At 43.3% G+C, this 23,935-nt stretch overlaps 1 protein-coding gene across 1 annotated transcript in view; it reads right to left on the reverse strand.

Moving 5' to 3' along the window:
• Positions 1-1,411: 1,411 nt before the first annotated feature.
• Positions 1,412-23,935, reverse strand: part of LOC128661300 (uncharacterized) — a 370,282-nt gene continuing 347,758 nt past the window's right edge. Inside the window, exon 7 of the mRNA XM_053715570.1 lies at positions 1,412-3,442. Within this exon, the coding sequence (XP_053571545.1) occupies positions 1,751-3,442 (1,692 nt within the window). The 3' untranslated portion in view covers positions 1,412-1,750. The remainder of the gene's footprint in view (positions 3,443-23,935) is intronic.

A 23,935-nucleotide genomic window follows, 5' to 3' on the forward strand; every position in this document is an offset into this window, starting at 1 on the left:
TACTGTGCCTTTAAGAGAAAAAAACAATCACAGAAACTGCTAAAACAGTGAAAAAAGCAGTAAATCTTACGAAATCTTTAAAGTGTGTATAATAGGCTGAAAGAGCATTGCACCCACTTGCATATGGATGATTAACCCCTTAGTTTCAAAACCGGATCAAAAAAACGATATACAGGTATTCTCCGCTCATACAGCGGGTTAGGGACCGGAGCCCCGCTGTAAAGTGAAAAGCGCCTTAAAGTGAAACAAGGCAGTTTTAGCTTTCTTTTCACTTGCCAGTGTGTTTAAACTAACATATATTAGGGGTGCAATAGTGCTATGTTTAGTTTAACAGTAGCACGGCACAGTATTCAATTAGTATTCAATAAATACTGTACTTGTAAAATAGTGACAATTACTGTAGTAAATTTGCCAGACTATAGCACTGAGACACAGATTGCACTGTAATGCTGTAAACAGAGTGAACTGCACATAACAAAATGGTGCAAGTAACTTTTCTCGCAATCACACAAAGATTACAGCACTGTTTCAAAATCCTTGGAGGTTGAACTTCAGCTCCACAAAGCGCTGTATTAGCGAATCGCTGTAAAGTGAGGTATACCTGTAAACGTTTTTAAACAGTCACAACAAACTGCCACAGCTCTACTGTGGCCCTACCTGCCCATACAACGAATTTGGAAGGCACAAAAACCCCTTAGAGAGGTCCTACATTTTCAGGGGACTCCTTCAGGGAAGCTGGATGTCTCAAGCTGCAAAAACTAATGGAAAATAGGCCCCTCCCAACCTGTACTCACAGTGAGAGGGCCTTAAAAAACTATCCCTAGGCAAAATCTAGTCAGCCATGTGGAAAAACTGGACCCCAGAATAAAGTTTTATCACCAATATGAAATAAACGTTTATACACCTCAAGCAAACGTTATATCTATTCAGTAATGTGAGTAAATAATAAAAATATTACCCTTTACAGCAAGCATGATACCAGTCGTTATTAAATAACTGTAATCAGGCTTACCTTAAATAAATCCGGTATTGTCAGCATTTTCTAGCTTATCATTTCTCTAGAAAAATTTAAAACTGCACATACCTCAGAGCAGGAGACCCTGCACGCTATTCCCCCAGCTGAAGTTATCCATCTCTTCAGTTATGTGTGAGAACAGCAAAGGATCTTAGTTACAACCTGCTAAGATCATCAAAGACCACAGGCAGACTCTTCTTCAACTTTCTGCCTGAGGCTAAAATAGTACAACTCCGGTACCATTTGAAAATAACAAACTTTTGATTGAAGATAAACTACATTAATGCACCACATCTCTCTAGCTGCTTCCCTTGTCGAGAGCTGCAAGAGAATGACTGGGAGGTGGCAGTTAGGGGAGGAGCTATATAGAAAGCTCTGCTGTGGGTGATCCTCTTGCAGCTTCCTGTTGGGAAGGAGAATATCCCACAAGTAATGGATGAATCCGTGGACTGGATACACCTTACAAGAGGGGAGACCTCCGATTTTCCAGCACCTCTCTGCCACCCCCTGTAATGAAAGACAAAGAATGACTGGGGGATGAGGGGAGTGGGGGAGGTATTTAAGCCTTTGGCTGTGGTGTCTTTGCTGCCTCCCAGTGGCCATGTTCTTAATTCCCACTAGTAATGAATGAAGCCGAGGACTCTCCTTCCCTTTAAATGGAAAACCTTTTTTCTACTTTATAAACATGTGAAAGGTTTCTTCCCTTGTGAATTATTTCATGAGTTTTCAGACAATTTATATGTGTAAAACTTTTCCCACACTCTGTACATGTGAAACGCTTTCTCCTGTGTGACTCCTTTCATGCTTTTTCAGATTACTATTTTGTGTAAAACTTTTTCCACACTCTGTACATGTGAAAGGCTTTTCTCCTGTGTGAATCCTTTCATGAATTTTCAGACAATGTATATGTGTAAAACTTTTTCCACACTCTGTACATGTGAAAGGCTTTTCTCCTGTGTGAATCCTTTCATGAGTTTTCAGATAATTCATATGTGTAAAACTTTTTCCACACTCTGTACATGTGAAAGGCTTTTCTCCTGTGTGACTCCTTTCATGAGTTTTCAGATCACTCTTTTGTGTAAAACTTTTTCCACACTCTGTACATGTGAAAGGCTTTTCTCCTGTGTGAATCCTTTCATGATTTTTTAGATGATTTATTTGTGTAAAACTTTTTATACACTCTGTACATTTGAAAGGCTTTTCTCCTGTGTGAATCCTTTCATGAGTTTTCAGATTATTCTTTCCTGTAAAACATTTTCCACACTCTTTACATGTAAAAGGCTTTGCCCCTGTGTGACTCCTTTCATGAGCTTTCAGATTATCTATTCGTGTAAACCTTTTTCCACACTCTGCACATGTGAAAGGCTTTTCTCCTGTGTGAATCCTTTCATGAATTTTCAGACAATGTATATGTGTAAAACTTTTTCCACACTCTGCACAAGTGAAAGGCTTTTCTCCTGTGTGAATCCTTTCATGAATTTTCAGATCACTCTTGTGTGTACAACTTTTTCCACACTCTGTGCATGTGAAAGGCTTTTCTCCTGTGTGAATCCTTTCATGAATTTTCAGATAACTATTGCGTATAAAACTTTTTCCACACTCTGTACATGTGAAAGGCTTTTCTCCTGTGTGAATCCTTTCATGCTTTTTCAGATCACTCTTGTGTGTAAAAAATTTTCCACACTCTGTACATGTAAACGGCTTTTCTCCTGTATGAATCCTTTCATGAGTTTTCAGATTATTCATACGTGTAAAACTTTTTCCACATTCTGTACATGTGAAAGGCTTTTCTCCTGTGTGACTCCTTTTATGAGTTTTCAGACTACACTTTTCTGTGAAACATTTTCCACACACTGTACATGTGAAAGGATTTTCTCCTGTGTGAATCATTTCATGAGTTTTCAGACAATACATTTGTGTAAAACTTTTTCCACACTCTGTACATGTGAACGGCTTTTCTCCGGTGTGAATCTTTTTATGAGTAAAGCATTTGCCACACTCAGGACATGTGTGTGGTTTCTCACCTGTGTGAATTTTGTAATGTTCTAGTAGAGGCGACTCCCATCTAAAGCTTTTCTGACATTTTGTAGATTTGAAAGATTTCTCCTTTGTATGAATCATTTGGCTAGACTGTAGTTTTTTCCCTTCTTTAATAGGTTTTGAAAACTCAGTAAATGTGTGTGGTGTATCCTCTGGGATAATAATTTCACTAGATAACTCATAAATGTTGTCCTCTTGTTTGATTACTAAATTACTCTCTGAACATAATGATTGCTTCACGGTTCCTGCCAATTCACCATCTTCTTTAAATAGCTGCTGTGATATCCCCAATGTTTGTGAATAGTCATTAGTGTCTAAGACTTTTAGAGTTTGCGGTATCATTCTGTTGCTTCCTATAGTGAAGGATGGATATGAACTATTCATGTGTTTGTCTACATAAAAAGAAATGGAATAAAGAAAAATAAGAATGTTTATTCTTTATAATATAATTCATCTGAATTAAAAAACATTTTTTATACTCAAAAAATATCTTCCGTTATGTATTTTTAAATTTATTTACCTGTAAATCACAAATTAAAAAAGGATGACTAGAATGTAAACATTACTACATCATAGTAAACTAAATTACTGATTACTGATGAAAAGACATTATAGGACTGCATTAAACAAGGTGCGTGTGGATAATGTTCTCAGCCAGGGAAGAAATACATCTGTATTCTGGGAAAGAGAGGTGGCATCCACCATCCTCATTTAACATTGCACAAGCAAATGCACATACAGCTCTGCACGGCTCATGCTCACCCAGTCTTAATCATCACAGACTAATTATCAGTGTGAGATGTTTTGAGAGGATAAGAAGCAGTGACCTTATGATAATCTTAAGCTTTCGGCTGTGGTTCTATTTATATAAACAGCCAAAAACGTTATTAGTTTAATAATACTCACTGTAAAATTAAGCACACAAATCAGTGGTGGTTATGGGGTGGGGAACACTGGGGGAGTTGTGGGTGTTCCACAAATGGGAACAAGGTAGGCATAAGAGTAGTTATGGATGAGCGAGGTCAGGGCAGGGGAAGATGGAGTTACAGGTGTTCTGAGTAATGAACCAGGTCAGGGGGTGAGGTTATGCAGTTGTTGGACATGATCTGTCTAAAAGGACAGAGGGGGGAGTAGTATTTTTTACCCTCCTCCTCTGCCCAATGGGGGTTGCTCCTTCTTTATAACGTCACTGACACAAATGTTCTTAAAGATGCAGATATAAATATAATAGTTTATATTTGTTTAATGAGTGATCTATTCTATTTTCCCAGTAATTAAAGTCAGCATAATATCTATTTTACTCACCTAACACATATGAGTTCATGCTGATAACAGGCTCCAATGTCTGTACTCAGGAAGAAGGTTCCCTTATTCACTCCAGCTACATCAATACCTGATATTGCTCAGTTCTTTGGCTCTGTCTGTAAAAAGTATATTAAATGGTTTAGACAGATAATAATAAATAATGGTTCTGATTAACTGTACGTATGGTATAATTAAAGGCACGCATAAAAATTCATGTGATACAGATCAGCTGTTTAGGTTATTACATATGTGCTATTGATTCAGCACAAGCATTTAGTACAGTTAGCTCTCTGAGTGCTATAATTACCTTTAAATATGAATATTCCCAGATCTATACAACATAACGTTAGAAAATCTATTTAAGTGGGGCCATATCACAACTTTACAAATATTATATAATCTTTTTTTTATTTTGTTTTTATTGAGGTTCAAAGTAAGGCAAACATGGGACAAAAAAACCTTCTGTAAACTTCACATGGTACAAATCCATAAATACATAGTATATTTCAAAAGAACATTTTAGAGATATAGTATACAGATAGAATGCCTAATATTCTGGAGAGCCTCCGAGCTGATACCAGAGGTCACTCTTGGACCTCAAAAATTTGCATTAAAAAAATTGTATGGGAGACCATTGCTAATAGAGGAAACCACTTTTGGGTCTCCAGACAAGAACCTCGTTTATTTATGTTTTTACTAGGCTAGATTATCGCTTTAGTATGTATATTGATATTCTAATGTTGTTAATTACATCAACTTAGTGTAAGAAAAATAAAGGGAAAAAAAAAACTTATTGTACTGTATATGTTGCCGCTATTAGAAATTAAGAGCTTAAAACAAGGGAGGGGTTGCAGGGGATAACCTTATGGGTTGTACAATCTATCAGCTCAACTATCAAAGTAATCCACTCCATCTTGGATATAGAACAGTGGAGTAACACCTATTCAAAGTATACAGGGAGCAGACCAGGTGATAGCATAAATAAATAAAAGGCAGCTGTATGTAACTGCTTTGTAAGTTGTATTGGAGGCTGAATGGATTTAGAATGCCCTTTGATATGGGTAGGTAAGCATCACTTTAACATAAACCTATAACAGTAAGATCTACCTGGTCAAAACACCTGGAGGTATAGGAATTTCCCAACAACAACTGAAAAAATAAATAAATAAACATGGGACAGTGCAACCTGCAAAACTAATAGGAGAGTGGTTCATTGACCATAAGATAGGTTAAGGTTTATTCCATAAATGATAGGTTACAGCTCACTAACTGTAAGTATGGCGACTCAGCATAATGCATATGCATGACCATACGACTATATTTATTGATTTTATCAATTTATTTATCAGGGTATAAATGGTGCCAGAAGAATAGATTAAATTTAGGGCCGCCCACCAGAGATACGGGCTGGAGCCATGGACTCTCCTCCCCATGATGGAAATAAAATTATCAGGCAAGCATAATTTATGTTTTCCATCTAAAGGGGAGGAGAGTCCACTGCTTTATTCAATTACTATTGGGAACATATACCCAAGCTCTTACAAATCTGCTCCATAGAGGTCTCATTCTTGAAGGCCAAAGACAAAGCCACTGCTCTAGTGGAATGAGCCGTGATCCTCTGAGGAGGCTTATGTCCCGCTGTCCCATATGCCAGGCGGATCAGGCTCCTCAGCCAAAAAGACAAAGAAGTGGCAGAAGCCCTCTGACCCCTGCGCTTCCCTTAATATACAACAAAAAATAAGTAAAAATATAGATAAAGGGGAATCAGTTGATGTGATATACTTAGATTTTGCAAAGGCATTTGATACAGTGCCACATGAGAGATTAATGCATAAAATAAAGGGACTGGGAATAGCTAAAAATGTTAGCTCATGGATAAATAACTGGATAAAAGATAGGGAGCAACGAGTAGTAGTAAATGGATCATACTCAGATTGGACAAAGGTAATCAATGGAGTTCCCCAGGGATCAGTACTGGGCCCTGTTCTTTTTAATATTTTTATAAATGACTTGCAGCAAGGATTAAATAGCGACAGATGATACTAAGTTAAGTAAGGTCATTAGGTCAGAGCAGGATGAACTTTCGTTACAAAGGGATCTGCAAAAATTAGAAGTATGGACTTAGCCAAAGAGAGGAGGAAAGGGATTTGGGAGTAGTAATAGATAATAAGCTAAAGATGGGTGCACAATGCAGGGCAGCGGCTACAAAGGCTAATAAGATACTAGCATGTATTAAAAGAGGCATTGATTCAAGGGAGGAAAGCATAATTCTGTCACTATATAAAGCCCTGGTAAGACCTCACCTTGAGTATGGAGTGCAGTTCTGGGGACCGATTGCAAAAAAAGATATTGCAGAACTAGAAAAAGTTCAGAGAAGGGCCACAAAGCTAAAAAGGGGATTGGAGAATTTAACCTATGAGGAGGAGAGGCTAGCCAAACTGGGTCTGTTTTCCTTAGAAAAAAGGCGCTTGAGAGGTGACTTACTTTCGATAAATATATTCAAGGCCCGTATACAGAGATGGCAGAAGCTCTGTTTATTCCAAGAGGTCACAATTTAAAGGTTGAAGGAAAGGAGATTTAATCTCTTGCAACGGAAACGTTTTTTCACTGTAAGAGCAATAAGATTGTGGAACTCATTACCAAAGGAAGTAGTGAATGCCAATACCCTAAATACATTTAAAAATAGTCTGGATACATTTCTGTATATAAACAAAATTCATGGATATGATTGCTAGTATTAAATGGGTCACCTTTTAGTGGGTTATTTAAGCTTAACTGGAGATTTTTGTCTGTATTTTAGATTTGTATAGGTTGAACTCGATGGACTTCGGTCTTTTTTCAACCTTATCTACTATGTTACTATGTTTAAAAAGAGATTTAGATTTTCTGAAATCCTTTGTAGCCTGAAGATAGAATTTCAAGGCACGAACCACATCCAGATTATGAAGTAACCTCTCCTTAGGAGAAGAGGGGTTAGGACACAAAGACGGAACAACTATTAAACCCCAAGCCCATGCGAAGAACAGCCTTATCTTCATGAAACACCAGATAAGGAGGATCATATTGCAAGGCCGCCAGCAAAGAGACTCTGCATGCCGATGCAATAGCCAACAGGAAGAGAACCTTCCAGGACCAAATTTGTATGTCAAGAGAATGCATAGGTTCAAATTGAACCTTCTGCAAGACCTTAAGGACCAAGTTTAAGCTCCAAAGAGGAGCAAACTGCCTAAAGACAGGCCTGATTCGAGACAGGGCCTGAACAAAAGAACGAATTTCAGGGAGATCAGCAACTCTCCTATGTAACAGAACAGATAAAGCCGAAATCTGACCCTTCAGGGAACTAGCGGTTAGACCCTTCTCCAAACCCTCTTGGAGAAAAGACAAAATCCTGGGTACCCTCACTTTATGCCAAGGGTATCCATGTCTCTCACACCAGGACAAGTAAGCTCTTCACACCTTATGGTAGATGCTTTGAGTAACCGGCTTCCTTGCCTGAACCAGAGTGTCAATCACACATTCAGAAAAACTTCTCTTGGCTAAGACTAGGCGTTCATTCTCCACGCAGTCAGCCTCAGAGAATCAAGATTCTGATGTAGAAAGGGACCCTGTTACAACAGATCCCTGTGACAGGGTAACCTCCACGGTGGAGAGGATGACACCAACACCAGATCTGCAAACCACGTCCTCCTCGGCCACAAAGGAGCAATCAGAATGGACAACGCTCTCTCCTGCTTTATACGAGCCACTATACGAGGAAGAAGCGGTAACGGAGAATATATTTACATGAGACCGAATCCCCAGGGCACTACTAATGCGTCTATCAGTTCTGCCTGGGGGTCCCTTGACCTCGATACATATCGGGGAAGCTTGCACTTCAACCTTGACGCCATGAGATAGATCTCCGACGTCCCCCATCTGCGACAGATCTCCACAAACACCTCAGGGTGAAGAGACCATTCCCCCGGATGAAAGGTTTGCCTGCTGAGAAAATCCGCCTCCCAGTTGTCCACACCTGGGATGTGGATCACTGAGAGCGAACAGCTATGGGATTCCGCCCACTCCAGAATCTGAGACACCTCCCTCATTGCGAGGGAGCTCCTTGTACCCCACAGGTGGTTGATGTAAGCCACGGAGGTAATATTGTCCGTCTGGAACCTGATGAATTTGATTTCCCCCCCAGACGGGGCCACGCCTTCAGAGCATTGTAGATTGCTTGTAGTGCCAGAATATTTATTGGAAGAGCAGCCTCCAGCCGAGAGCATTTTCCCTGTGCCATCCTGGCACCCCAAACGGCTCCCCATCCCTCCACACTCGCGTCCGTGGTCACAATCTCACAGGATGGTATCAGGAAGGATGTCCCCCTGGACAGATGATCCGGGCGGATCCACCAGGAGAGGGAGGTCCGAGTCCGCTTATCTATGGATATCAGCTGTGACAAATCCGTATGATCGCCATTCCACTGTCTCAACATGCACAATTGAAGAGGTCTGAGATGAAATCTGGCGAATGGAATGATGTCCATGCTGGAAACCATGAGCCATATCACCTCCATGCACTGAGCCATGGAGGGCCTCGCTACAGACTGAAGGGCCCGACAGGAAGACGCCATCTTCATGGCCACTGAATCTATGATTGTGCCCAAAAACTCTACCCTGGTGCTGGGAACCAGGGAACTCTTCTTGGAATTGATCTTCCAACCATGAGAGTGAAGTAACTGAAGCAGCGGTCCCCCGATATAGGTCTCTGCCAGAAGGAAGGACAGCGCCTGAACCAGGATGTTGTCCAGGTAAGGTGCCACCACAATACCCCATGATCTTGCAACCGCTAGAAGAGCCCCCAGAACCTTTGTGAAGACTCTCGGGGCCAAAGGTAAGAGCCACAAACTTTAAATTTTGGTCCAGAAAGGCAAATCTGAGGAACCTGAAATGGTCCCTGTGAATCAGAAAATGAAGGTAGGCATCCTTCATGTCTATAGAAGTCATTAGCTGCCCCTCTTGAACTAGAGGTAGAATGGATCTGATCGTTTCCATTTTGAACGATTGAACGGACAGGAACTTGTTTAAACATTTGAGGTCCAGAATCGGGTGGAATGTGCCCTCCTTCTATGGAACCACAAACAAATTTGAGTAGTACCCTAGACCCCTTTCTGCATGGGGTACTGGTACGATAACACCTAGAGTGGAGAGATCCCTCACACACCCCAGAAAGGCCTCTTTCTTTTTTCCGGCCTTGAAGACAGGTTTGACAGGAGGAATCTGCCCCTGGGCAGAGAGGACTTGAACCCTATCCTGTAACCCTGGGCGACGACCTCCAGAACCCAGGGGTCCTGAACATCCTGCAACCAAGCGCTGTAGAATAGAGACAATCTGCCCCCCACTCGGTCCGCAGACCAGTCGGGGGGCCGCCCCTTCATGCAGACTTAGTCTCTGTGGGCTTCTTGTTCTGCTTGGACTTGTTCCAAGCTTGAGCAGGCTTCGAGGCACCCTTGGGTTGGTCCGCTTTTGCGGCGGGCTGTTGGCGCTTGGCCTTCTTATCCTGGGGAAGGAAGGCTCCCTTGCCTCCCGTAACCATGGATATAATCGAGTCCAGGCCTGGACCGAAAAGGATCTTACCATGATTTTAGCCACAGAGCCCTGTGTGCTAAAACAGAAAAACCTGACACCTGAGCATTCAGGCAGATAATTTGCATATTGGCGTCAAGAATGAAAGAATTGGCTACTTTTAGGGGCTTTATTTTCTCCTGTACCTCCTCGAAAGAGGGTTCACCCTCAATCATATCAAACAAGGCATCACACCAATATGACGCAGCTCTGGCAACTGAGGCCTTTCCCAACATGTTCAACTTTTTGTCCATGGGCTCCTTGAACGAAGAACTATCCTCTAAAGGAATCGTCGTGGGCTTAGCGAGCATGGATATGGCCACATCCACCTTGGGAATGGTCCCCCATAACTCTAGCTGGGCCTCCGGAATGGGGAAAAGCTTTTTAAATTGAGAAGGGGAAAAGGAAGAACCGATCGCTCCAATTCATTCTTTAAATGTTCGCCATCTTGACAGGAATCGGGAAGGTCTGGGGCACCACCCTGTCCTCGTAAACCTTATCCAACTTAGGAATGGAGGACTCTTCTGGAAGCTTCGGTTCAGTAACCTCCAAAGTAGTCAGTACTTGTTTTAGTAAGAAAGTTCTCCATCTCTCCATCTTAAACTTAAAACCAGGCTCCTCTGCTGCCGAAGGTTTAGATGACGTGGACTCTGACCCAGAAAGGAACCCTTCCAAAGCGTCAGAATGGGCCTTGTTGTTGTACCACCCTACAGGGGCATCCAACAGCGACAGGTCCTGGGTCGGGCCACTCTGAAAAGCCCTACGCTTGCACTTAGAAGAATGCGGCAAAGCATGGAACACCTTAGCGATTGCCATTTCAAGCTGGTCTGTGGAATCAGGCGGACAAGCAATCTCCCCCAAAGGTGCAACAGTCTGACCCTGGGGCACTGCATGTGGGATAGGGGACACCATTAGGGAACACACCTCACGGGACTGAGAACCCTCAGAGGTGGACGGCTCAGTAGTGCTAGATATTCCTTTATGCTTGGAAGTCGTAGCCTTACCCAGGCATGTGAACACAGTTGCGCAGGCTGGTCTACCAAAACCTCACAAAAAACACAGGAAAAAACTGAATTTATGCTTACCTGATAAATTACTTTCTCTTACATGGTGTATCCAGTCCACGGATTCATCCTTTACTTGTGGGATACCAATACCAAAGCTTTAGGACACGGATGAAGGGAGGGAACAAGACAGGTACCTTAAATGGAAGGCACCACTGCTTGTAAAACCTTTCTCCCAAAAATAGCCTCCAAAGAAGCAAAAGTATCGAATTTGTAAAATTTGGAAAAAGTATGCAGCGAAGACCAAGTCGCTGCCTTACAAATCTGTTCAACAGAAGCCTCATTTTTAAAAGCCCATGTGGAAGCCACTGCTCTGGTAGAATGAGCAGTAATTGTTTCAGGAGGCTGCTGGCCAGCAGTCTCATAGGCCAAACGGATGATGCTTTTCAGCCAAAAGGAAAGAGAGGTAGCAGTCGCCTTCTGACCTCTCCTCTTACCAGAATAGATGACAAACAATGAAGCTGTTTGTCTGTAATCCTTAGTTGCTTGTAAATAGAACTTTAAAGCACGAAAAACATCAAGATTGTGTAACATACGTTCCTTCTTTGAAGAAGGATTAGGACACAGAGAAGGAACAACAATTTCCTGATTAATATTCTTATTAGACACAACCTTAGGAAGAAAACTGGGTTTGGTATGCAAAACTACCTTATCTGCGTGGAACACCAAGTAAGGTGAGTCACACTGCAAAGCAGATAACTCTGAAACTCTTCGAGCAGAAGAGATAGCTACCAAAAACAAAACTTTCCAAGATAAAAGTTTAATATCTATGGAATGTAAAGGTTCAAACGGAACCCCTTGCAGAAATGAAATAACTAAATTCAGACTCCATGGCGGAGCCACAGGTCTATAAACAGGCTTGATTCTGACTAAAGCCTGAGTAAACGCTTGAACGTCTGGTACCTCCGCCAGACGTTTGTGTAAAAGAATAGACAAAGCAGATATCTGTCCTTTTAAGGAACTAGCTGATAATCCTTTCTCCAATCCTTCTTGGAGAAAAGACAATATTCAGGGAATCCTAATCTTACTCCATGAGTAACCCTTGGATTCGCACCAACAAAGATATTTTCGCCAAATCGTATGGTAGATTTTCCTGGTGACAGGCTTTCTAGCCTGAATCAGGGTATCGATAACCGACTCAGAGAAACCACGCTTAGATAGAATTAGGCGTTCAATCTCCAAATAGTCAGACGCAGAGAAATTAGATTTGGATGTTTGAAAGGACCTTGAAGTAGAAGGTCCTGCCTCATTGGCAGAGTCCGTGGTGGAACGGATGACATGTCCACTAGGTCTGCATACCAAGTCCTGCGTGGCCATGCAGGTGCTATTAGAATCACCGACGCCCTCTCCTGCTTGATTCTGGCAACCAGACGAGGAAGGAGAGGAAACTGTGGAAACACATAGGCCAGATTGAAGGATCAAGGCGCTGCTAGAGCATCTATCAACACCGCCTGGGGATCCCGGGACCTGGACCCATAAAGAGGAAGTTTGGCATTCTGACGGGACACCATCAGATCCAATTCTGGAGTGCCCCATAGCTGAGTCAGCTGGGCAAATACCACCGGGTGGAGTTCCCACTCCCCCGGATGAAAAGTCTGACGACTTAGAAAGTCCTCTTCCCAGTTGTCTACTCCTGGGTTGTGAATTGCTGAGAGGTGGCAAGAGTGATCCTCCGCCCACCTGATTATTTTGGTTACTTCCATCATTGCTAGGGGACTCCTTGTTCCCCCTTGATGGTTGATGTAAGCTACAGTCGTGATGTTGTCCGACTGAAATCTGATGAATTTGGCCGCAGCAAGCTGAGGCCATGCCTGAAGAGCGTTGAATATCGCCCTCAGTTCCAGAATGTTTATCGGGAGAAGAGCTTCTTCCCGAGACCATAAGCCCTGAGCTTTCAGGGAGTCCAAGACTGCACCCCAGCCCAACAGACTGGCGTCGGTCGTTACGATGATCCACTCTGGTCTGCGGAAACACATTCCCTGAGACAGGTGATCCTGAGACAACCACCAGAGAAGAGAATCTCTGGTCCCCTGGTCCAACTGTATTTGAGGAGACAAATCTGCATAATACCCATTCCACTGTTTGAGCATGCATAGTTGCAGTGGTCTGAGGTGTATCCATGCAAAAGGGACTATGTCCATTGCCGCTACCATTAGTCCGATTGTCTCCATGCACTGAGCTACAGACGGCAGAGGAATGGAATGAAGAGCTCGGCAAGTAGTTAATAGTTTTAACTTTCTGACCTCCGTCAGAAATATTTTCATTTCTACCGAGTCTATTAGGGTTCCCAGGAATGGAACTCTTGTGAGAGGGGAGAGAGAACTCTTTTTGATGTTCACCTTCCACCCGTGAGACCTCAGAAAGGCCAATACAATTCCTGTGTGAGACTTGGCTCTTTGGAAAGTCGACGCCTGAATTAAGATGTCGTCTAGATAAGGCGCCACTGCTATGCCCCGCGGTCTTAGCACCGCCAGGAGGGACCCTAGCACCTTTGTGAAAATTCTGGGAGCAGTGGCCAACCCGAAGGTAAGAGCCACGAACTGATAATGCTAGTCCAGAAAAGCAAACCTGAGGAACTGGTGATGATCTTTGTGGATAGGAATATGTAGATACGATCCACGGTAGTCATATATTGACCCTCCTGGATCATTGGTAAGATTGTCCGAATGGTCTCCATCTTGAATGATAGGACTCTGAGGAATTTGTTTAGAATTTTTAGATCCAGGATTGGTCTGAAAGTTCCTTTTTTTTTTTTTTTTTTTGGAACCACAAACAGGTTTGAGTAAAACCCTAGCCCTTGTTCCGCAATTGGAACTGGGTGGATCACTCCCATTGTATGTAGGTCTTCTACACAGCGTAAGAACGCCTCTTTCTTTGTCGTGTCTGTAGACAGACGAGAAATAAGGAACCTTCCCCTTGGAGGGGAGTCCTTGAATTCTAGAAGATATCCCTGGGATACAATCTCTAAGGCCCAGGGATCATGTACGTCTCTTGCCCAGGCCTGAGCGAAGAGAGAGAGTCTGCCCCCTACTAGATCCGGTCCCGGATCGGGGGCTACCCCTTCATGCTGTCTTGGAGGCAGCTGCAGGCTTCTTGGCCTGTTTACCCTTGTTCCAGCCCTGGTAAGGTTTCCAGGCTGCTCTGGGGGTTGTGAAGTGTTACCCTCTTGCTTTGCAGCAGGGGAGGATGAAGCGAGACCGCTCCTGAAATTTTGAAAGGAACGAAAATTATTTTGTTTGTTCTTTGTCTTAAAGGACTTGTCCTGAGGGAGAGCATGGCCTTTTCCCCCAGTGATTTCTGAGATAATCTCCTTCAAATCAGGCCCGAAAAGGGTCTTTCATTTGAAAGGGATGTTCAGCAATTTGGATTTTGACGACACATCGGCCGACCAGGATTTGAGCCATAGCGCCCTGCACGCCAGAATGGCGAAACCTGAATTCTTTGCCGCTAACTTAGCTAGTTGGAAAGCGGCATCTGTGATAAAAGAATTAGCCAGCTTAAGAGCCTTAATTCTGTCCATAATATCCTCATATGAGGTCTCCGTCTGGAGCGCATCTTCCAGCGCCTCGAACCAGAAAGCAGCTGCAGTAATTACAGGAACAATGCACGCTATAGGTTGGAGAAGAAAAACCTTGAAGAACAAAAATTTTCTTTAGTAAACCCTCTAACTTTTTATCCATAGGGTCTTTAAAAGCACAACTGTCCTCAATTGGTATAGTTGTGCGTTTAGCAAGTGAAGAAACAGCCCCCTCCACCTTAGGGACCGTCTGCCATGAGTCCCGCGTGGTGTCAGATATGGGGAACATCTTCTTAAAAACAGGAGGGGGAACAAACGGAATACCAGGTCTATCCCACTCCCTAGTTACTATATCCGCAATCCCCTTAGGGACCGGGAACACGTCAGTGTAAACAGGAACTTCTAGGTACTTGTCCATTTTACACAATTTCTCTGGGACAACCAAAGGGTCACAGTCATCCAGAGTAACTAATACCTCCCTGAGTAATAAACGGAGGTGTTCTAGTTTAAATTTAAAAGCCAACGTATCTGAGTCTGTCTGAGTAGCAACTTTTCCCGAATCAGAAATTTCTCCCTCAGACAGCACATCCCTCGCCCCCATTTCAGAGCGTTGTGAGTGTATATCGGATACGGCTACTAAAGCGTCAGAATGCTCATAATCTGTTCTTAAAACAGAGCTATCACGCTTTGCAGGTAACACAGGCAGCTTAGATAAAAATACTGAGAGGGAATTATCCATAACTGCCGCCAAATCTTGTAAGGTAAAAGAGTTAGACGCGCTAGAGTTGCTAGGCGTCGCTTGAGCGGGCGTAACTGGTTGTGACACTTGGGGAGAGGTCAACGGGCTAACCTCATTACCTTCTGTCTGAGAATCATCTTGGGCCACATTTTTAAGTGCAACAATATGGTCTTTAAAGTGTATAGACATATCAGTACAAGTGGGACACATTTTGAGAGGGGGTTCCACCATGGCTTCTAAACACATTGAACAAGGATTTTCCCTGGTGTCAGACATGTTTAACAGACTAGTAGTAAGACAAACAGGCTTAGAAATCACTTTAATCAAGCAAAAACACACTTTGCAAAAAAACGTTACTGTGCCATTAAGGAATAAAAAAGGCACACAATTTTCCAAAACAGTGAAAAATGCACCAAACTTTCTGAAATTTTCACAGTATGTACCTAAAGCATTGGTAAGATTGCACAACTAGCAAAAAAAATCAATTAACCCCTTAATGCCCAAACCGGATCAATAGTAAGCTAACAGACCGGTTAAAACAAATTTAGCACCTTGCCACAGCTCTGCTGTGGCCCTACCTTCCCTTAGGAGTCAGATTTCTGGGGAAAAAGCTTCTTATGGTTCCTCAAACTAAAGCAGGAGCCACCATGTGAACACAGCCTGAAGATCTAGTCAGTCTAACTGTGCATCTGAGGCGTGAAATTAGGCCCCTCCCACCTTACTCCGGTGCTGTGAGGCCTAAATAAACACTCCTAGGAGTTATAATATTAGCCATGTGGGTAACAATCCCCTGAAGAGAACCCAAAGGGACCTTCTAAATGTCTCAAACACGTTATTTATAAGTAAAACCGTTTGCCATAAAAAAGTGTCAACCCATCAAATAGTGTCAACCAGCATAAATTAGCCCTGTTATGTAAGCTTGTAATTCCATACTTAGTCTCTGAATAAAGCTTACCCTTCCCTCATGGGGATCTTCTCAGTCCTTTTCTAGCATTATCACAGTCTTGTCTAGAAATAAATGACTGAACATACCTTATTGCAGCCTAATCTGCAAACCGTTCCCCCCAATTGAAGTTTTCTTGTACTCCTCAGTCCTGTGTGGGAACAGCAGTGGATTTTAGTTACAACATGCTAAAATCATTTTCCTCTCTGCAGAAATCTTCATCCCTTTTCTGCTGAAGAGTAAATAGTACAAACCGGTACCATTTAAAAATAACAAACTTTTGCTTGTAGAAAAAAAACTAAAAATCTAACACCACATTCACTTTACCCTTCCAGAGAGAGACCCTGTTGCTTAGAGCCGGCAAAGAGAATGACTGGGGGGTGGAGCTAGAGGGGGAGCTATATGGACAGCTCTGCTGTGTGCTCTCTTTGCCACTTCCTGTTGGGAAGGAGAATATCCCACAAGTAAAGGATGAATCCGTGGACTGGATACATCTTACAAGAGAAAGACTTAGTTAAAGAGGGAGTACCCTCTAACGCGTCAGAATCCTCCATATCTTTATAATAAAGATATAATTAAGATAAGACAGGCACCTATGACCCGGACTACAGAAACCGCTTCGTCTCCTCCGTCGCAGATCAGATTGGAGTGAAGAAGCCCCACCCGGTCACAAGGATGTCTAAGCAGGACCGCTCCTGCCGAAAAGGAAAAACATAGCAAAAAAAAGTTAGTGCAAAATCCCCGGAAGTGAACCTGTTAGTGCCACAAAATGCCAGAGCCGCATCCACGCACATAACGCAGCAAACACACAATAAACAGTATTATGTACATACCCCCTCATTCAATAATATCCCTACATGCAATATTAACCCTTGATTCTATAAAGATAAAGGCGCCACACTGTGGCCCTGTCTTCTGTTTTATTATTATGTATAAAAAAATGAAACAATCTTACCAGAATTAACACCATGGACCAGGAACACGGCCCTTCAAGTGTAACACGTGATAGCAGCACTCCTGACATGGACTTGAAAGAAGAAAACAATCTGTCTCGAAACTCGTCAACAGCGATTGCTGTAGGAGCTGTTAATCTGAGTCGGGATGGTATAACAAAGAGAAGCTCCCTCTGCATCTCCGGAATCTAACTTTCACCCAGGCCCTCAAGAAGGGAAGCTTAAAGGGCTACTTAAACTTCACTCCCATAGCGAAGGGTAGAACCCCCCCATAAGAGACCTCCAAATTTCCGGCACCTCTCTGCCACCTCCTGTGACGAAAGGCAAAGAATGACTGGGGGATGAGGGGAGTGGGGGAGGTATTTAAGCCTTTGGCTGGGGTGTCTTTGCCTCCTCCTGGTTTCCATGTTCCCAATTCCCAACAGTAATTGAATGAAGCCGTGGACTCTCCTCCCCTTTAGATGGAAATCTTTCATTCGAATTTGCCGATTTGTAATATGGCTTTCGAAAAGGCGATTTCGCTAGCGCAAAATCGTTTGCACCTCACTTGTAATCTAGCCCTTTGGGGCCAAGTTATCACAGCCCGAATGGGGCTGTATACACCTGTTTCGCGCGAGCCTTAAGGAAAACAGAATTTATGCTTACCTGATAAATTATTTTCTCCAACGGTGTGTCCGGTCCACGGCGTCATCTATAACTTGTGGGAATATTCTCTTCCCCAACAGGAAATGGCAAAGAGCACAGCAAAAGCTGTCCATATAGTCCCTCCTAGGCTCCGCCCACCCCAGTCATTCGACCGACGGACAGGAGAAAAAAAGGAGAAACTATAGGGTGCCGTGGTGACTGTAGTTAAAGAAAGAAATTCATCAAACCTGATTAAAAAAACCAGGGCGGGCCGTGGACCGGACACACCGTTGGAGAAAGTAATTTATCAGGTAAGCATAAATTCTGTTTTCTCCAACATTGGTGTGTCCGGTCCACGGCGTCATCCATAACTTGTGGGAACCAATACCAAAGCTTTAGGACACGGATGAAGGGAGGGAGCCAATCAGGTTACCTAAACAGAAGGCACCACGGCTTGCAAATCCTTTCTCCCAAAAATAGCCTCCGAAGAAGCAAAAGTATCAAATTTGTAGAATTTGGCAAAAGTGTGCAGAGAAGACCAAGTCGCTGCCTTACATATCTGATCAACAGAAGCCTCGTTCTTGAAGGCCCATGTGGAAGCCACAGCCCTAGTAGAGTGAGCTGTGATTCGTTCGGGAGGCTGCCGTCCGGCAGTCTCGTAAGCCAATCGGATGATACTTTTCAGCCAAAAGGAAAGAGAGGTAGCAGTAGCTTTTTGACCTCTCCTCTTGCCAGAATATACGACAAACAGAGAAGACGTTTGTCTGAAATCCTTTGTTGCTTCTAAATAGAACTTTAAAGCACGTACTACATCTAAATTATGTAACAAACGTTCCTTCTTTGAAACTGGATTCGGACACAAAGAAGGCACAACTATTTCCTGGTTAATATTCTTGTTGGAAACAACCTTTGGAAGGAAACCAGGTTTAGTACGCAAAACAACCTTATCTGAATGGAACACCAGATAGGGCGGATTACACTGCAGAGCAGATAACTCAGAAACTCTTCTAGCAGAAGAAATAGCAACCAAAAACAGAACTTTCCAAGATAACATCTTGATATCTATGGAATGTAGAGGTTCAAACGGAACCCCTTGAAGAACTGAAAGAACTAAATTCAGACTCCAGGGAGGAGTCAAAGGTCTGTAAACAGGCTTGATCCTGACCAAAGCCTGAACAAAATCTTGAACATCTGGCACAGCTGCCAGTCGTTTGTGTAACAAGACAGATAAAGCAGAAATCTGTCCTTTTAAAGAACTCGCTGATAATCCCTTATCCAAACCTTCTTGGAGAAAGGAAAGGATCCTAGGAATTTTAATCTTACTCCATGAGAATCCCTTGGATTCACACCAACAGATATATCTTTTCCATATTTTATGGTAAATTTTTCTAGTTACAGGTTTTCTAGCTTGTACCAGAGTATCTATCACAGAATCCGAAAACTCACGCTTAGATAAAATCAAGCGTTCAATTTCCAAGCCGTCAGCTGGAGAGAAACTAGATTTGGATGTTCGAATGGACCCTGTACTAGAAGATTTTGTCTCAAAGGTAGCTTCCATGGTGGAGCCGATGACATATTCACCAGGTCTGCATACCAAGTCCTGCGTGGCCACGCAGGAGCTATCAAAATCACAGAGGCCCTCTCCTGTTTGATCCTGGCTACCAGCCTGGGAATGAGAGGAAACGGTGGAAACACATAAGCTAGGTTGAAGGTCCAAGGCGCTACTAATGCATCCACTAGAGTCGCCTTGGGATCCCTGGATCTGGACCCGTAACAAGGAACCTTGAAGTTCTGACAAGACGCCATCAGATCCATGTCTGGAATGCCCCATAATTGGGTCAACTGGGCAAAAATCTCCGGGTGGAGTTCCCACTCCCCCGGATGGAATGTCTGACGACTCAGGTAATCCGCCTCCCAGTTTTCCACTCCTGGGATGTGGATCGCAGATAGGTGGCAGGAGTGATCCTCCGCCCATTTTATGATTTTGGTCACTTCTCTCATCGCCAGGGAACTCCTTGTTCCCCCCTGATGGTTGATGTAAGCAACAGTCGTCATGTTGTCTGATTGGAATCTTATGAATCTGGCCTTTGCTAGTTGAGGCCACACCCTGAGAGTATTGAATATCGCTCTCAGTTCCAGAATGTTTATCGGGAGAAGAGACTCTTCCCGAGACCATAGACCCTGAGCTTTCAGGGAGTCCCAGACCGCGCCCCAGCCCACTAGACTGGCGTCGGTCGTGACGATGACCCACTCTGGTCTGCGGAAGCTCATTCCCTGGGCCAGGTGATCCTGGGTTAGCCACCAACGGAGTGAGTCTCTGGTCTTCTGATCTACTTGAATCACTGGAGACAAGTCTGTATAGTCCCCATTCCACTGTTTCAGCATGCACAGTTGTACTGGTCTTAGATGAATTCGCGCAAAAGGAACTATGTCCATTGCTGCAACCATCAACCCTACTACTTCCATGCACTGAGCTATGGAAGGTCGTGGAACAGAGTGAAGAACTCGACAAGCGTTTAGAAGTTTTGACTTTCTGACATCTGTCAGGAAAATCTTCATTTCTAAAGAATCTATTATTGTCCCCAAGAAAGGAACTCTTGTCGACGGAGACAGGGAACTTTTTTCTATGTTCACCTTCCACCCGTGAGATCTGAGAAAGGCCAGAACGATGTCTGTGTGAGCCTTTGCCTTTCAAAGAGACGACGCTTGTATCAGAATGTCGTCCAGGTAAGGTGCCACTGCAATGCCCCTTGGTCTTAGAACCGCCAGAAGGGACCCGAGCACCTTTGTGAAAATCCTTGGAGCAGTGGCTAGTCCGAATGGGAGAGCCACAAACTGGTAATGTTTGTCCAGAAGGGCGAACCTTAGGAACTGATGATGATCTTTGTGGATAGGAATATGTAGATACGCATCCTTTAGATCCACGGTAGTCATACATTGACCCTCCTGGATTGTAGGTAAAATCGTTCGAATAGTTTCCATTTTGAACGATGGCACTCTGAGAAATTTGTTTAGAATCTTTAAATCCAGAATTGGTCTGAAGGTTCCCTCTTTTTTGGGAACTACAAACAGATTTGAGTAAAACCCCCGTCCTTGTTCCACAGTTGGAACTGGGTGTATCACTCCCATTTTTAACAGGTCTTCTACACAATGTAAGAATGCCTGTCTCTTTATTTGGTTTGAAGATAAGTGAGACATGTGGAACCTTCCCCTTGGGGGTAGTTCCTTGAATTCCAGAAGATAACCCTGAGAAACTATTTCTAGTGCCCAGGGATCCTGAACATCTCTTGCCCAAGCCTGAGCGAAGAGAGAAAGTCTGCCCCCTACTAGATCCGGTCCCGGATCGGGGGCTACTCCTTCATGCTGTTTTGGTAGCAGCAGCAGGCTTCTTGGCCTGCTTACCCTTGTTCCAGCCTTGCATCGGTTTCCAAGCTGGTTTGGTTTGCGAAGCATTACCCTCTTGTCTAGAAGCTGCAGAGTTGGAGGCCGGTCCGTTCCTGAAATTGCGAAAGGAACGAAAATTAGACTTATTCTTGGCCTTGAAAGGCCTATCTTGTGGGAGGGCATGGCCCTTACCCCCAGTGATGTCTGAGATAATCTCTTTCAATTCTGGCCCAAAAAGGGTTTTACCCTTGAAAGGGATATTAAGCAATTTAGTCTTGGAGGATACATCCGCTGACCAAGACTTTAGCCAGAGCGCTCTGCGCGCCACAATTGCAAAACCTGAATTTTTCGCTGCTAATCTAGCTAACTGCAAAGCGGCATCTAAAATAAAGGAATTAGCTAACTTAAGTGCGTGAATTCTGTCCATAACCTCCTCATACGGAGTCTCTCTACTGAGCGACTTTTCTAGTTCCTCGAACCAGAACCACGCTGCTGTAGTGACAGGAATAATGCACGAAATAGGTTGCAGGAGGTAACCTTGCTGTACAAAAATCTTTTTAAGCAAACCCTCCAATTTTTTATCCATAGGATCTTTGAAAGCACAATTATCCTCGATAGGAATAGTAGTGCGCTTGGCCAGTGTAGAAACTGCCCCCTCGACCTTAGGGACTGTCTGCCATGAGTCCTTTCTGGGGTCGACCATAGGAAATAATTTCTTAAATAAAGGAGGGGGGACAAAAGGTATGCCGGGCTTCTCCCACTCCTTATTCACTATGTCCGCCACCCGCTTGGGTATAGGAAAAGCGTCGGGGTGCACCGGAACCTCTAGGAACTTGTCCATCTTGCACAATTTTTCTGGAATGACCAGGTTGTCACAATCATCCAGAGTAGATAGCACCTCCTTAAGCAGTGCGCGGAGATGCTCTAATTTAAATTTAAATGTCACTACATCAGGTTCTGCCTGTTGAGAAATTCTACCTGAATCAGAAATTTCCCCATCTGACAAAACCTCCCTCATGGCCACTTCAGATTGGTGTGAGGGTATGACAGAGCAATTATCATCAGCGCCCTCCTGCTCTACAGTGTTTAAAACAGAGCAATCGCGCTTTCTCTGAAATGCAGGCATCTTGGATAAAATATTTGCTATGGAGTTATCCATTACTGCCGTCAATTGTTGTATAGTAATAAGCATTGGCGCGCTAGAAGTACTAGGGGTCTCCTGCGTGGGCAAAACTGGTGTAGACACAGAAGGAGATGATGTAGAACTATGTCTACTCCCTTCATCTGATGAATCATCTTGGGCAACTTTACTATCTGTGGCAGTACTGTCCTTACTTTGTTTGGACGCTATGGCACAATTATCACACATATTTGAAGGGGGAGACACATTGGCTTCCATACATACAGAACATAGTCTATCTGAAGGCACAGACATGTTAAACAGGCTTAAACTTGTCAATAAAGTACAAAAACCGTTTTAAAACAAAACCGTTACTGTCTCTTTAAATTTTAAACAGGGCACACTTTTTTACTGAATATGTGAAAAAATATGAAGAAATTGTTCAATTTTAACCAAATTTTCACCACAGTGTCTTAAAGCATTCAAAGTATTGCACCCCAAATTTCAGACCTTTAACCCTTAAAATGAGGAAACCGGAGGGACAAGGCAGGAACATTAAACAGAAGGAACCACTGCCTGAAGTACCTTTCTCCCAAAAATAGCCTCCGACGAAGCAAAAGTGTCAAATTTGTAAAATTTTGAAAAAGTGTGAAGCGAAGACCAAGTCGCAGCCTTGCAAATCTGTTCAACAGAGGACTCATTTTTAAAGGCCCAGGTGGAAGCCACAGCTCTAGTAGAATGAGCTGTAATCCTTTCAGGAGGCTGCTGTCCAGCAGTCTCATAGGCTAAGCGTATTATGCTATGAAGCCAAAAAGAGAGAGAGGTAGCCGAAGCCTTTTGACCTCTCCTCTGTCCAGAGTAAACGACAAACAGGGAAGAAGTTTGACGAAAATCCTTAGTTGCCTGCAAATAGAATTTCAGGGCACGGACTACGTCCAGATTATGCAAAAGTCGTTCCTTCTTTGAAGAAGGGTTAGGACACAGAGATGGAACAACAATCTCTTGATTGATATTCCTGTTAGTAACTACCTTAGGTAAGAACCCAGGTTTAGTACGCAGGACTACCTTGTCTGAATGAAAAATCAGATAAGGAGAATCACAATGTAAGGCAGATAACTCAGAGACTCTTCGAGCCGAGGAAATAGCCATCAAAAACAGAACTTTCCAAGATAACAGCTTGATATCAATGGAATGAAGGGGTTCAAATGGAACGCCTTGAAGAACATTAAGAACTAAGTTTAAGCTCCACGGCGGAGCAACAGACTTAAACACAGGCTTAATCCTAGTTAAAGCCTGACAGAAAGCCTGAACGTCTGGAACTTCAGCCAGACGTTTGTGTAGAAGAATAGACAGAGCAGAAATCTGTCCCTTTAACGAACTAGTAGATAAGCCCTTTTCTAAACCCTCTTGTAGAAAGGACAATATCCTAGGAATCCTAACCTTACTCCATGAGTAACTCTTGGATTCGCACCAATGTAAATATTTACGCCATATCTTATGGTAAATGTTTCTGGTAACAGGCTTCCTAGCCTGTATTAAGGTATCAATAACCGACTCCGAGAAGCCATGCTTTGATAGAATCAAGCGTTCAATCTCCATGCAGTCAGCCTCAGAGAAATTAGATTTGGATG

This window comes from Bombina bombina, chromosome 5, assembly GCF_027579735.1.
Source record: "Bombina bombina isolate aBomBom1 chromosome 5, aBomBom1.pri, whole genome shotgun sequence".
Classification (NCBI taxonomy): domain Eukaryota; kingdom Metazoa; phylum Chordata; class Amphibia; order Anura; family Bombinatoridae; genus Bombina; species Bombina bombina.